General features: G+C 35.5%; 1 protein-coding gene across 2 annotated transcripts; it reads left to right on the top strand.

The window, feature by feature from the left end:
* Positions 1-1,317: 1,317 nt before the first annotated feature.
* creb1b (cAMP responsive element binding protein 1b) lies at positions 1,318-14,442 on the top strand. 2 transcript variants are annotated; one of them, XM_056465391.1, is made up of 9 exons: positions 1,318-1,454; positions 5,260-5,340; positions 6,164-6,276; positions 6,461-6,607; positions 7,867-7,967; positions 8,043-8,182; positions 8,745-8,927; positions 10,365-10,518; positions 12,211-14,442. In XM_056465391.1, exons 3-9 carry the CDS (start codon positions 6,172-6,174, stop codon positions 12,353-12,355), a joined length of 975 nt encoding a protein of 324 aa, XP_056321366.1. In that variant the 5' UTR covers positions 1,318-1,454; positions 5,260-5,340; positions 6,164-6,171; the 3' UTR covers positions 12,356-14,442. The 2 variants fall into 2 exon arrangements, with proteins under 2 accessions (XP_056321366.1, XP_056321367.1); XM_056465392.1 differs by lacking the exon at positions 1,318-1,454 and adding an exon at positions 1,477-1,610.
* The last annotated feature ends 249 nt before the right edge of the window (positions 14,443-14,691 follow it).

The following is a 14,691-nucleotide window of genomic DNA, read 5'->3' as shown; positions in this document are numbered from 1 at the left end:
AAATAGGAAAAGCCAAAGTAGGCTAGCGCTAATAATAGGGATGAATTTGTCTTTGTCTTGATAATTTATGTTGAATTATTTATTAATTGATGAACACAATGTTTTATTTTGCATATGATGGATTGCCAATACACAGTTAACGACAAACTCGCTGATGAATCACGTAACCATATAGTTTACCAGTTGCAGCTAGTGAACTTCAATAAATCTTCATTAAGCAAATAGGTGTATCATGAGTTACAAACTGTAATACCATGGTTAAACTACATTGTAGCAAAGCATGGTTATTTGAGGTTCCAAAAATTCCATATCAAAATATAAACAGGGCAATTTGCTAAAACATAATATATTAATGAGAAAAGTGATGCCACACCTATTAGTATTTTTGTGTTAAAACAATTCTGCCTGAATTTAATAATCTGGGACAGGTCACTTCGTATTATGGGACATGAAAAAAGTATGGGGTTTTCATGGGCTGAATACGTATATTTTTGCCATATTTATGCATGCCAAACAATTTTACCATTTTCATTTTCATTTTGTGTGTGTGTGTGTGTGTGTGTGTGTGTGTGTGTGTGTGCGTGTGTGTGTGTGTGTGCGTGTAACATCTTTGTAGTCATTAAACTTAAGTCTCTAAATGCATATTTCTCCCATCCGAAGACTGTCCCAGATTACCAAAAAAAGTTCGAAAGAAGAAAATAATAATGATAAAATAAATCTAAAAAACATTAACACTTTAATACATATTTTGTTACTTAAATGGATTACAAAATAATTTGACAGCAATTGGGAACATTGTCTGATGTTATGACGGCTTCATATCCTTAACATTATTCTAGTCAAAACCCTAGGTCACTGACCTTGTCATCCGATTTTGACGAGCTTCCTGATTGTCAAGTGCCCTGCCTTGATTTTGTATGTTTAGCTTGTAAAATACATATTTGACTATTTATTTGCTAATAAAACATTAGCAAGGTACGAGGGGGGGGGGGGGGGAAACCTTTTGCTTGAATGCCACTATATAAATATTCGTACTACTTCATTTATCCTCACTCACAGTTACAAAGTAGGCTTATAATTAAGTGGTAGACCGCAAGGTCGAGATTTATTAATTAATCAATTTTTAAAAGTTGCATTATTTTAATGTCTTCTAAAATGTATATGTTCTGTTTTATAGAGAGAGAGATGCTCGTTGGCAAACTAGTACCAGGAAATCGCGTTCGCGCCATTTCGTTCGGCTTCGGCCACACTTCGTTCATATTCGACAACACTCGGCTGTTTCCGCCCCGCTCTCGCCCAGTGCAGTGGGGTTGATGATCGGATTTTCGTCTCGTTCTCTGTGTTGTTGTTCTCGGTGACGCGACGGAGGTGTAGCCTGACGCGGTCTCTTACGTGTCGGCCTGAATAAAAGTGGAGCTCCGAGGGCTCGAGAGTGACGGAAGGAGTCTGTATCGGTAAGAGGAGACAAGTGTCCGGAGGGAAAGGGCTTGTCCAGAATGGCATAAGAGTCTGTTTGGGTTCGGCCCGTTGGAAACAAAGAGATCATGGCGGCTGTAGTTGTTGCATGGAGAGGGAGGGGAGGCAAAACGGGAGAGCAACTCAAACCCAGGGTGCGAAATCTTGATGCATGGTTGATCGTTTAAAATGCAAAGAAATATGGATGCACAACACCCCAGGTTTTCTTTATGCATATGTACAGATCATATATGTGGGTTTTCCCCTTTCTTGTTGGGTTTTTTCACGCCCTGGTTAGACAAAATGTGTGCTGCTGGGTGGATTCAGGATGTAATACTCTTATGTCATTCAGCAATAATTTAATCTTCTTTAATATCGTCGATTCATTGTGCGATTTATTGGACACGCCCTGATTATTGTGCAGTCCTCCTGGGCCGAATTATTATTGAAGTTTCATTATGCACGTTTCTAAACGAGCTGTGATTGCGCACCCTAAACCAAATAGATAGTAAAAAGTTTGCGATACTTTTATATAACTATCTGTACATTTCAGATGGCTTTTTAAAAGAAATGCTAAATTGTTGCAGATTTTTACATTAAATTGCACCAACCGATTCCAATACATGCGAATTCGATGATGCATTTTAAAGCATTTTTCTGGCTTGCCAACTGTGTTTTTTTAAAATAAATAAACAGCGTTATTTTTTATACCAGTAGGCTGAATTTTAGATGCATGCTCATTTTTAGATGTAAAGATTTGCGAATGTACAGTAGCTACACGTTTCCTCGAATAATCTGTCTGGCAGAAAATAGGATTTGAAAAGTAGAGGGAGAACTATGCATGACCAATCAAACCACAGATAGACTCTGAGCGTCATGAGATCACATTACTGTTTGTTCACGCTTCCTGCCATGCTGGAGCTCGCTCCCTCTCCATCTTTTCCATTTCAAAATTCTGCTATTGGTTTTTTTGTTTCACACCCATTGAGAGTGTACAATTACTGCCAACCATTACATTTTGTATACATTTTATCATCAATACATCCCACTCAGCATTATTTTATGATTTTTGATATTGTACAATTATATACTTTTTCTTCAAAGCCATTCTAATCTTACCTGAGATTGAAAAAAAAAAATCCTACTTATAATTTTTCCAATGATGTTTGTGTAATAGGTTTGGAATCTGTTGTTCACTTTGCTATTTGTGATGGTATTAAAAGGGATTTACATCCAAGACACCAGTTAATTTATGATTAGGTTACACTGTGCCTGAATACAGGTAGACACTCTCCAGAAAAAAAACATAAAACACTTAATTTTACTTTAATATTTGCTCCATTGTGTTTATTTACAACTGTAGTTTGTTTCTTAAATGCATATAATAATTACATAAATAGCTATGCAAGTCATCTGGTAAAATTGTGTGTGTGTGTGTGTGTGTGTGTGTGTGTGTGTGTATCTTTTATTTCTAAAATTAACCTCTTTCCAAGAAAATGCAATCGGATAAAAGTGAAGCTCTGGCTTTATCCATTAAAACCTTTTGTAAAGTTTTATATTAAATCTCTTTATTTTGAGTGTGGATATCAGGACCGAACTATATTGGAAAAAAATTACTTTGCATTTTTTTCCTGCAATATAAATACAATTTCACTAGATGACTTAAATAGCTCTATTTGCACAGCCTTTGCTTTAGATTAACTGGGATGATTGTGTAAAGGAGTGAAATATAAATATCTTTTTTATGTACTTTATTACATGTAAGAAAAACTAACACACAATAGAGCAAATATTAAAGTAAAATAAACAGTCTACCTGTATTCAGGTACAATAATCAAAATGTTAACACGGCAGTCTTCATCATAAGCATTTCAATAAATATCATCTTTATTAAACTTCATGCACAAGTAAAAGGCTTTGAACTCTCCTAAAATGCTCTCTGTCACAGGCCTTAAAAACACATGCAGTTGATTTTTATTATGGTTCAATTTTGCAGTGTCTAAACAAATCCTGGTTGTTTTGACCGGTGTTTTTTGGTTATCTATGATCCCTACTCAACATTGCATATCTTGCTATGTGACTATTGCAGATGCACAGATTGCAATATCGATGCTCAAATTATATATTGTGCAGCCCTAGTGGATATTGTCATCTAAACCTTGGTGTACACCAAACAAGCAGACCTAGGCTAGAATGTGCAAACAGGGTCTCAATCCACTGGCATATGAACTCAGATCTGTGTCATGTTCATTCTTTAGCCTGCATCAAATATGTAATAATAAAACAGAGGACATGTAACGAGATCTTTAGGTTTAGTCTTAAAATGAGAGTGGGAACTTTAAATTAGCAATGATGACTAAATGCATCATTTCCATTATAGAGATGATATTAAGTCTATAGTATTTTAGGTAATTATTCTACCTCTGCAGACTAGTCTAGAGGTCAGATGCTCCAGTATCTACACATGCTGTTGTCAAGGGACGTCAGGACTGCATTCGCAGCATATTGTGATGCACTCTCAATAAAAGCTCTATATGATGACATTTTATTACAGTACTTAATTTTTTATCACTGTCCAGTGCACTAGTAATTTTACAATCTTATATTAGATGTTATTGTAGACCAATGCAGAAATAAAGTTTTTCAGAGCACCAGGGGGGCTTGGCTCTGGGATTTTCTTTAATGAGAACCTACAATCTTTTTTTAATTTCACACTGGGATTTTGATTAATTTCCATTGTGCACTGTAATGCATTAGATGTATTAGCATGGCTTATCTAGGCATACATTTTAAAATGAAGAATGCTTGTTTTCTGTGCTAAAGCATTAAAAGGTCAGCAAGTGCAGTGGATCTTGATTGCAAACATGTTCAGCAAAGATTCAGCAGCTAGTTTCTGTATCTAAAAATTAGGATAAGTTGTTTTGGGACTTTACAGATTTAATGCATGTTTTTTCCAGGACATGAAATGATCTAGTGGACCTTTAGAGTTGCAGTCTCAGTTTTTGGACAAAATAGCCAGTGTATTGATTCATAACCATGCTTGTCTTGAGTGCAGGAAATCTGCACCCTTATTTCCGACATAATGTCAAATGATTAAACTCCATATAGAGTTGCAGCACAGGAATGATCTAGCTGTGTTTAATAATGGGTGTCTATATTTGTATATTCTAAAATTAGCATCTCTTTCCAAGAAAGAGAGAGCGCTTAATTTTTATCCGCTTGTCTGATCCATTTAAACATTTTGCACAGTTTTATATTAAACATTTTTGGGACTGTTATCGGATCATGTTAAAATACTGCAACAGCTAAAAGGATCACTGAACTATTACTCTTTTTGAATGCATTATTTCTAATGGCTGTGGAACCAGAACCACCACACAGCACTAAAAATAATCTAATAAAAAACATATTAGGTTTATAGCAAAGCTTAATGCGCATGTATATATGCAAGTCACTTATCAAGAAAGGAACCATTTAATCTGGCATTGCTTACATTAATGGCGCCACTGAGTTCCATGCTACAAATGTCATTGTAAAATCTACCTGCTAATCAATTATAGTTGCTCATTCAAAGATGTAACAGGGGAATGTATTTTACATTGAAACAATTATGTACTCGTAACTTGTTAAACCTGTAATTTAAAATGACACTTCAAATCTCATTACTTTTAATTGTCTTAACAGTAACTGTTATCCAACAATATCATTAGTTTCACCATCTACCACTGACATGTAAAAGATGAGTTCATATATTAATGACAAAGTTATTGCCTATTGTAGTGATTTTTCTGTCTCTATGGTCAGATTTCCGCAGTAGCAGAGGAGTGAAGACCTACCAGAATCAGCAGATTGTGTGAAAATTCTGTCTAGATTCCCCTCTTATAGGTATGTATGATGTATCAGCAATGCAACACACATGGTTTGAATCAGGTGAATTGGAAAAAAAAATGAGATCTGTAAAATATGTATGTATGCATGCATGCATGCATGCATGCATGACTTCCTGTGTATGCCCAGTTTAAGATCCTTTAAATGTATTCTTAGAATCCTGCAGTATTACTTTTCCATAACACTCTTAAAATATATTCCTTTACATTTCATTGTTTTCAAATTGGTCAATGGCTCTAAAGAAACATCAGAATCCAAGAAAGATTCTTGGTGCACAGATTTGCAGTATGACATGACAGATTTAGAATGGAGCCAAATGTGTGTTAAAGCCCAGAACTTGTCAATTAATACTTGATTTAAAATGATCCAATGTAACTAGGCAATGCATACTTATCACACCTGAAAACTAAAGTTTAACCCAAACAAATGTTTCAAATGGCAAAAACGTAACAGAACATTCTTTCATTGTATCTGGGAATGTGAGGTTATCACATTAATTTCCTTAATTATTTTTAAACCAAAGCGCATATGTCAGGTATAACTGGAATTGGGTTTATTTCCTGTAAGTTTGTCATTACCAGGTTACATAGAAAGTTATTTCACAAAAAAAATTTTTTGAATTAAAGATTTAAAGTTCACTTGCTTCCATCCAAAATAAAGGCCAACACAAACAAATGTAACAAATTGAAATCTAAAAAAAAAATGAGTTGACATGACTTAACCATTATATATTACGAAGTCATGTTGAAAATGTATCAATTAGTTGGCATATAGTTCCATATCGATCCTTTGTTTAAATTTCCATTATATTTCTCACCAGCTAACTCAATGACCATGGAGTCGGGAGCCGATGCCCAGCAGGGTGCAGACACTGCTGTCTCTGAAACAGAGAGCCAACAGATTACACAGGCCCAAATCGCCACCCTTGCACAGGTAAGAATACTAATAATTTGCTTATAGTGGATATCAGAAACATGTATGATATATTGTAATTCATTTTGAAACTTGAACATTTGATTTAAAAAAAAAAAAAAAAAAAAAAAAAAAAAAAAAAAAAAAAAAAAAAAAAAGTCTGAGATTGGAGTCAGAATGACAGTGTGTGTGATGTGTTGACCAGGTAACAATGGCTGCTGGGCATGGAAGTGCCACAGCACCTACAGTCACGCTGGTGCAGCTGCCCAATGGTCAGACGGTGCAGGTGCATGGAGTGATCCAGGCTGCTCAACCTTCAGTCATTCAGTCACCACAGGTGCAGACTGTCCAGGTAAGACATCTTAATGAGTCCAAGACACAATGGACGTGTTTTCACTTGATATGAATCTGTGTTTTCTGTGATTCAAAGCACAGTTGGAGATAGGGCTGGGCGATTTGGCCTAAAATCAAAATCTCAATTAATTGAACATTTTAACTATTACAATTAATGAACGATTCTTTCATTTATTTTTGCCCATTCCGCACCGCCTATACTAGTAAACGCTACCAAGCTGACCAAATCACAAAGCTTGCGCTATGTAGTCACATTTTTTTTGAGAGGTCAGCTTCAGCATCAGTCACAGCGAGGGGTTTGCAAACTCATGAAGGCTGAGCCAGACCATACGCTGCGCTCAACGCAGAATTGTAAACAGAACAGTGTTGCGTGACTCCACACGCGGTAGGGAAAATAAAAAATAAAATTTTTTTAAAAAAGCTGAAAAAAAAAAAAAAATTGATCGATCACAGGTTCTGAATGTTGATTTAGATTACATTTTTTTTAGTTGGTCAGCAGAGTAGCTTTACAATTTTTTTAAGTCTCGATCACTCATGTTCAGATTACGTCAAATCCATTCCCACTTATTCTGTTATGCGGTGCGTTACTTTCATGGGAACTGTCAGTGAGTGGAGTATTTGATGTAACTTCTATGGCCATTTTCATAGCGAATTGTACTTGAGATCTAGCTTCTATTAAGTTCTCTATTTTTGCTATAAACTCAAACTGTCAATGAAATGAGTGAACTTATGTAGCTTCGAAGCGAATAAAAAAAAAAAATTGACAGGAACTATGATTTCAATCATAATCTTTATTTGAATCACAATGTCTGAATACTCTGTGTGCTTTCTCACAGCATGTCGCATAACCATGTTTGGTCAGTATGCAAAAAATTATGTTCTTTTGGCAGTTTGAAGAGTGTATATTAAAAGACAATATCAGATCAAATGTTTTCAGCTACCTCAGGACACAGGGAAGAAAAGAAAAAAAAAAAAAAAAAAAGGCGACAATCTCAAAACATTATAGACACTGTTTTATAGACTAAACACTACATTATAGACTAGTATTTAGAATTTAAAATTAATTCTAAATACCAGGTATAAACATACAAATATATTTATTGTGAGATTAATTTCAAGCAAGCTAATTGCAGCACATTTTTGAGATGATAAACTAAAATGAGTTATTTTATAATATACTACAATATACCATTAAAGTATTATAAGTATTCCAAAAAATATAGTAAGACCTACACATGACAATTGCCTGTTGATTAGATTTCCACAGTAGCAGAGAGCGAGGACTCGCAGGAGTCAGTGGACAGCGTGACAGATTCTCAAAAACGAAGAGAGATCCTTTCAAGACGTCCCTCATATAGGTACGTGCACGTTCCTTCAGAGTTTTGCATTGCATAAAGAAAATTTTCCAGTCAACAGCTGTCTGTGATCTATAGGAAAATCTTGAACGACCTGTCATCAGACGCTCCAGGAGTTCCAAGAATTGAAGAGGAGAAATCCGAGGAGGACACTGCGCCTGCCATCACTACAGTGACTGTGCCAACCCCAATATATCAAACCAGCAGCGGCCAGTACAGTAGGTCACAGTCCACCACTAATGTCCATTTCACACATACTCCAACTGCAGTGCGTTTTCAGTCCGTTTCTTGTGCACGTTAACCGGTTACAGCTTTCACACTGCATGCTGTTGTGGTGCGCCAGTGCATTCCAATTGCAGCGCAGCGATTGTTTACGATAGGAGTCCGTGTTTGCTGTGCTGGGTACAAAGAACAGCAGGTTGTTTGTGGCAAAATGAACACTGAGTGGTGCAAAATTGTAATAACGTCATTGTAAATGCTCATTTAAAAAATGCAAAACACTTAATTTCTGTTAGTTAAGGAAAAATGTTTAGTCTTATAAAAGTTGCAAAATCTGCTCTACATCAGGAACATATACACACACTGCAGTATGTGTGAAACAGACATGATGTTTTCAGATGTGTCAGAATTCAAACTTGTATTCACAACTTCACTGCTCAACATGTTTGAAGTACATTAGAACATAACTCCACCATACTGGCTCTTAGAACAAAAGCATAATTTGCAATCTTCTCAGACAATGTGATTTGAATCATCTATTGATTGTAATTTCTCCTTTAGTCGCCATTACACAGGGTGGAGCGATTCAGCTTGCAAATAACGGCACCGATGGAGTGCAGGGACTGCAGACTCTCACTATGACCAACGCAGCAGCAGCCCAGCCGGGAACCACCATCCTGCAGTACGCCCAGACCAGTGACGGTCAACAGATACTGGTGCCCAGCAATCAAGTGGTGGTACAAGGTGAGCTGTGCCATTTCTCCCAGATCTTTCACAAAGATGCAAAAGCAATATTTCTGGGCCGCTTTAAGTTAAAAAGTTATCCAATAGTATTCTGTGATTTGATGTTTTCGGGCTGCTTGAATAATAATAAAAAAAAATTTGTTATCAATTATGAGTGGGCCACAATTCAATGATTCCACAATTCTCAATTTACAACAGAACAGTAAAAACAAAGTAATGATAGAAAAAGAAAATAAGTAATCAAATACAATATAATAAAAATATACAAAATAAAAACCTCAGCAAAGCTTTCGCAGAGAGTTAAACTTGATTTGTTTCTTATTAAAGCTACAAAAGTCTCAGTCAAGAAAGAGCGATTGTCTTTTTTGTTTGTTTTTTGATTAATAATGAGCACAGAAGGAATATACCCACTGTCACTTTAAGAGCCACACAAATCAGATTTACGGTTTAGTACGCATTTTCATTCTCAACTCTTTACGTTAAATTTCATACATAAGGGTTTATGTAAATAAAAATAAAAAAAATCACCAAGGGCCACGTTGACATTTTGCATGCATTTGATTTAAGGCTGCACAATATATAATTTCAAAATCGATATTGTAATGTGCACATCCACAACAGTCACATCGCAAGATATGCAGGGTTTAGTCTGAATTAGAGTTGACCAGGAATTTGTGGAGTCACTGCATAGTCAAACTTTCACTGCTGTTATGGTTAATCATCTGCATGTGTTTTTATGGCCTGTGATTGAGCATTTCAAGAGCATTTAAAACATTTTGGCACAAAAATTATGATATTTGGAGGTGTAACAGAGTTAATTTGAAATGTAGATATTTGGACTAGTAACAAAACAAATTAGAAGCAAAAATACAATTATTTTACTTACCCCATTGGTAGGTCATTGATTATTTTAAAGGAAAAACTCGTGACATTTCCTCTGAAGATGTAAAAGAAACAATATTTTTAATTGATCTAAGAAATCAACAATATATTTGCAATATTTATTGGGAATAAAAAAATAATAATAATTCAAATTCGCATTATCGGATTTGATCATTCAGGCATGGACATTGTGCTACAAGATGGCCTCACTTATCCGTTTTGGTGGGTCTCCGATCATGCACATGCAGAAAATACTTCTTTTGCACTTTTAAAAACTTAAAAGCTAATACACTTCAATAAAGCAAGCTTGTTCCACACTGCAAAAGTTATCACATGATTTTACTGATTTCCATGTGAAATTGGGCTTTGCTGAGGAATGAATCAAGAATGAATGTGGACTTCTGGAAAGGAATGAGATAAGGTTAAATAGTTTTATCTTAAATGTTCTTTTTCATAAATGTTGGAGGCCAAAATCAAAGTAGAGTTAATTGCACAGCCCCAAGTCAAATTCTCTATTGATTTAATGCTTTTTTGACTGTTTTATCTGCCCTATAGCTGCTTCTGGAGACGTTCAGGCCTATCAAATTCGTACAGCCCCAACCAGCACTATTGCTCCAGGTGTGGTCATGGCGTCCTCCCCTGCCCTGCCGAGCCAAGGAGGAGCTGAAGAGGCCACACGCAAGAGGGAGGTCCGTCTCATGAAAAACAGGTAAAGAAAAAGTCTGCCAGATCACCATTGGTAATCATAAGTTCTGAGATGTTTAAGTGGATTTTTGTTTTAAATACAATGTTTTTTCTGGTATTAGCACATTTTAGTTATCTTTTCTGGGACAGTTACCACTTCTACCTGATGTCAACATGTTCAATTGCATCTTATGTTACTAATAGTGTTTCTTTTTTCAACACCCTTTTTATGCCACGCTCTACAACCATAAATTTTATATGTTGAATATTTATGCATAACTGTTCATTGAGTTTCACCAATTTTCTGCAAGTCTCATTTGTCAGTTATATTAGCCTCATATCGGCCAGAATAAAAACGCTGATACCTCCTGCTGAATTTTTTTTTTTTTTGTCAATTATCATTATTGCTAATATTCTTGAAATAACAGGATATAGTTTTGTGGCTATAATTGCCCACCCATATAGACCCTTTTCACATTTCCGGGTTTCTCACCAGCAGAAGTGGTCATAGTCGGATAAACTTAGAGTGCAGTGAATGGGAGAGTACAACAATTTATTTTTTACAATTATATTTGCTGAAATAAAACTTTAAAAAGGCCACGGTGGTGTTAAGACTTTCAGAATAAGGAAAAAGAGAAAATAAATAAAAAATAATAATAAATTGTGAGACTGATGACAGCAGCCATCATCACTGATGAAGGCTCCATAGACACTGCATTAGAAACACCTCGCATAAATATTTTCTTTGTAATGTGATGCAAAGACAATGTTACATACATGCATATAAATGTTCGTACATTTTTTTTTTTTTTAAGTCAAAATATTCAAAACGGATTATGATGACCATTAAGGAGCCATAACGGTCTTGGGATGAGGGTCCATTAAGCATTGTCCACTTGTGATCAGATTAAAGAATTTTCCTGGTATAAATGGATGTATGTAGTATCTTGCTTTCAAAATCTACAAGCAGTTCAAAAATACAATATAATAAAGCTTTAGAATTTTAAATAGATTTTCTATTTGAATAGGTTTCAAAAGTGGTAAAGCCAAATTTTTAACAGCTTGTCTTCAGTGTCGTGATTCTTTGGCAATCATTGCTATTTGCTGCTGAAGAAATATTTATTTAAAATGAAAATTGTGCTGCTAAAAATGTTTGTTGATCTCTTCCTTTTTTTTCCCCACAAGAATCTTTGATTAAATAAAATCTATCTCCAACAAATTCAAACAAAATAGGTCACATTTAATCAATTTAATGCATCTTTTCAGTATACTTTCTCACACATTATGGTAAAATTATCGGACATGAGAGTTAATCCTTGTAAATGCAGTGTAAAATTCTTGGGGTTTTTAATTGTTGATATTTTCAAAAATAGACACAATAGACCATTTTGATTGAATATATTAAACCTAAAATAACTTAATTTAAAATTCAAAATTTCATAAGTATTTGCAAAAAAAACGACATTTGGTTTATCTACTTATCAATGTAAAAATCTAGATTATACTGATAACTAAAAGTTATACCTAAATAACTAAAGTGATAACTAACTCAATTATAAGAATAAAAAGTGACCTCTTAATGTGTAAATCATTCTTAATTCAGTGAAAATTAAGGCTCATGACATGTTACTGGCGGTGACGACTTGTTTCAGCAACCCTGTTTTTGAATGAAGAGAACATCTGCTAAGTAGATCTAAAAATGTCTGTCCTCTTGCAGAGAGGCTGCTCGTGAGTGCCGTCGGAAGAAAAAGGAATATGTCAAGTGTCTGGAGAACCGCGTGGCCGTTTTGGAGAACCAGAACAAAACACTCATTGAGGAACTCAAAGCACTCAAAGACCTGTACTGTCACAAATCAGAGTGACGCACCAGTCGTTCTCCCTTCATTCTGGCCGATTCACGTGTACAGAGACTAAAGGGCGAGTCAGCCAGACACGGACGCATGTTTTTTTCTAAATGTTTTCTTATTTTAAAATTGCTGCAGACTGCCTGTATGAACAAGTGAGGGAACTGAACAAAAGCCCACCAAGCCAACACAAAACTCTTTTTGGATTATTAAATCATGTCATTTAAAAGACAAAAAAAAAAACTGCTGAAAACACAAGTGCGTTCTCAGCAGTCTTTACTCCTGGACTCAAACCGAAACTCAGAGGAGGGGTTTGTGGGGAAAATGTTTACCTTTTTTTCCAGTGTGCTGGTGTTTTAAGTCATCAGCGACTTTTAAAAGGAGTTTAAAAAATGTTTTAACTCGCATTTCAATAGTATGGTAGACTGAGATGGTGATTGAGAGAGATGTGTTGCATCATTCCCTCTTGAGATTCAATTGTTTTAACGTGACAGACTGTTACTTTTATTTGGTGTATAGTGCTGTTGTGTTAAGTTTTTACCTTTAAATATGAACAAAGTATATAAAATGACAATGAATATTGATTTACAGAATCTATGCCATTTATAAACTGAAATGTGTATTGTATACAGAATATAGCCCATGTATAACTTCAGTTTGGACATGTTTTGCTCATGTAGACAGACTAAATTTGATTAAATTTATTTGCTTAAAATCCTGCCGTTGCAGTAGCAACAGTTGCACAAACATGATAATGAATGGTTTATTCTTGACATTTGCTTACACTTGTATGTACAGACATGAATCAGAAATACTTAGCAGGTTGAAAGACTTCACATTTATGTTGAACATATTTGGCAGATCACTTTTGAGTTATGCTTATAAATCATAGGAGATACATTTGGATTGGATCCAAAACATTCTAATCTCTGGCATTCTAAGTTGATGCATGTTTCATGAATATTACATTGGCTTTGCTATTGTTATATGGTCAAGTTCTCATTTCAACACTATGAACGGTGTCTTTGTATTTGGTAATGGAACTAAAAGATGTTATCCATCTATTATGGCAAATGCATTTTGGCAGCTATTTCATATAAAAAACTTTACAAAAAAAGACATTTAAAAACCTTTTCTTTTTTCCTGTTTGCGTTTGTCTGAACTGTTGGTACCTTAAGTTACAGTTTGCCTTTATAATATTAGCTATATTTTGTTTACAAAATGGTCAGTTTTAGTCCTTTTTTAATCTGACAGTGAAATTAATTGTTACGGTTGTTTAAAAACAAAAGGGATTTCACATGTTGTTTGGAGTCTGACATTTTGCATATTCTCTGCATTGAGTTTGTCAAATGAGATTAAATGAAAGTGGTAGTGAAAGAAATGACCTTTTGTCATCTGTTGGCGAGTATATCATCTGCTGCTGCTCTTAAATTTGGAAGCGTCTGCCTGACGTGTCCTTTACGTGCTCAAGCGTGACAAATTAAGGAAGCAATCTCTCCTCAGCAGACACTCGCTGTCCAGATCTGCAGTCAAACTGCTCGCCAAAGCTGACATGCAACCCGATTTCCCTTACAAAACCAATTATTTTCTGACACGAGATTCTGAATTGGCTCAGAAGGACGGACTGACCTCAGCTATCAGAGAAAATGCAAATGTCTGTCCGTTTCCAGCGATAGCATCTTTATTTTTCTTAACAGACATAATTTCCTCTTGTACATACCCTTGTATGCAATGAGATTGACCTACTGCCATGTTGGCCAAAGTGAGCTCTGAATTATGCGAATAAGTTTGTTTGCCTTGATGCATACAAAAAGACCAATCAATCTAAAGCAATGTTTGATCCTACTCATTTTTTGGACAAACACATCATGCACTTTTTTTTGTATGATAGCTTTCACCTTTTGGACACCATGTACAGTACCCGGTTGGATTTTATAGTGTTTCAAAAGTTTAGAAGTGTATTGTATATACTCTGTGACTTGGCTTACATTTTTAGAAGCTTTGCACTGTGTTACTGTTACAATACAATTGTGTATACTCGTTGTCCCCCACCTCCCTTTTGTACACAAAATGTAAATCTTTAATAAAATACTAATACTGCGTAATGAGTGGTTTGAAATACCGTATCCCAAAGTGCATGGAAGATGAATGAGACCCCTAGTCTGAATGTCAGCGTTAAGGGGCCCTTGAATACCAGGACCCCAGGTGGGCCCTGGGCTTTAAGGTTGTACATTCCAGGGTAGTGAAAAAAAAACAAGTGATTGGAATGTACTTGAATATACGGGGTGCCCAAAGATAAGACCATTCAAACAGCACTCTTGGAATTTAAGGGCTCCTGTGACCCAGGCAATGTT

Source organism: Danio aesculapii, chromosome 9 (assembly GCF_903798145.1).
Source record: "Danio aesculapii chromosome 9, fDanAes4.1, whole genome shotgun sequence".
NCBI classification, from domain to species: domain Eukaryota; kingdom Metazoa; phylum Chordata; class Actinopteri; order Cypriniformes; family Danionidae; genus Danio; species Danio aesculapii.
The sequence above is the reverse complement of the archived record's forward strand: the minus strand, read 5'-3'. Positions and strand labels throughout refer to the sequence as shown.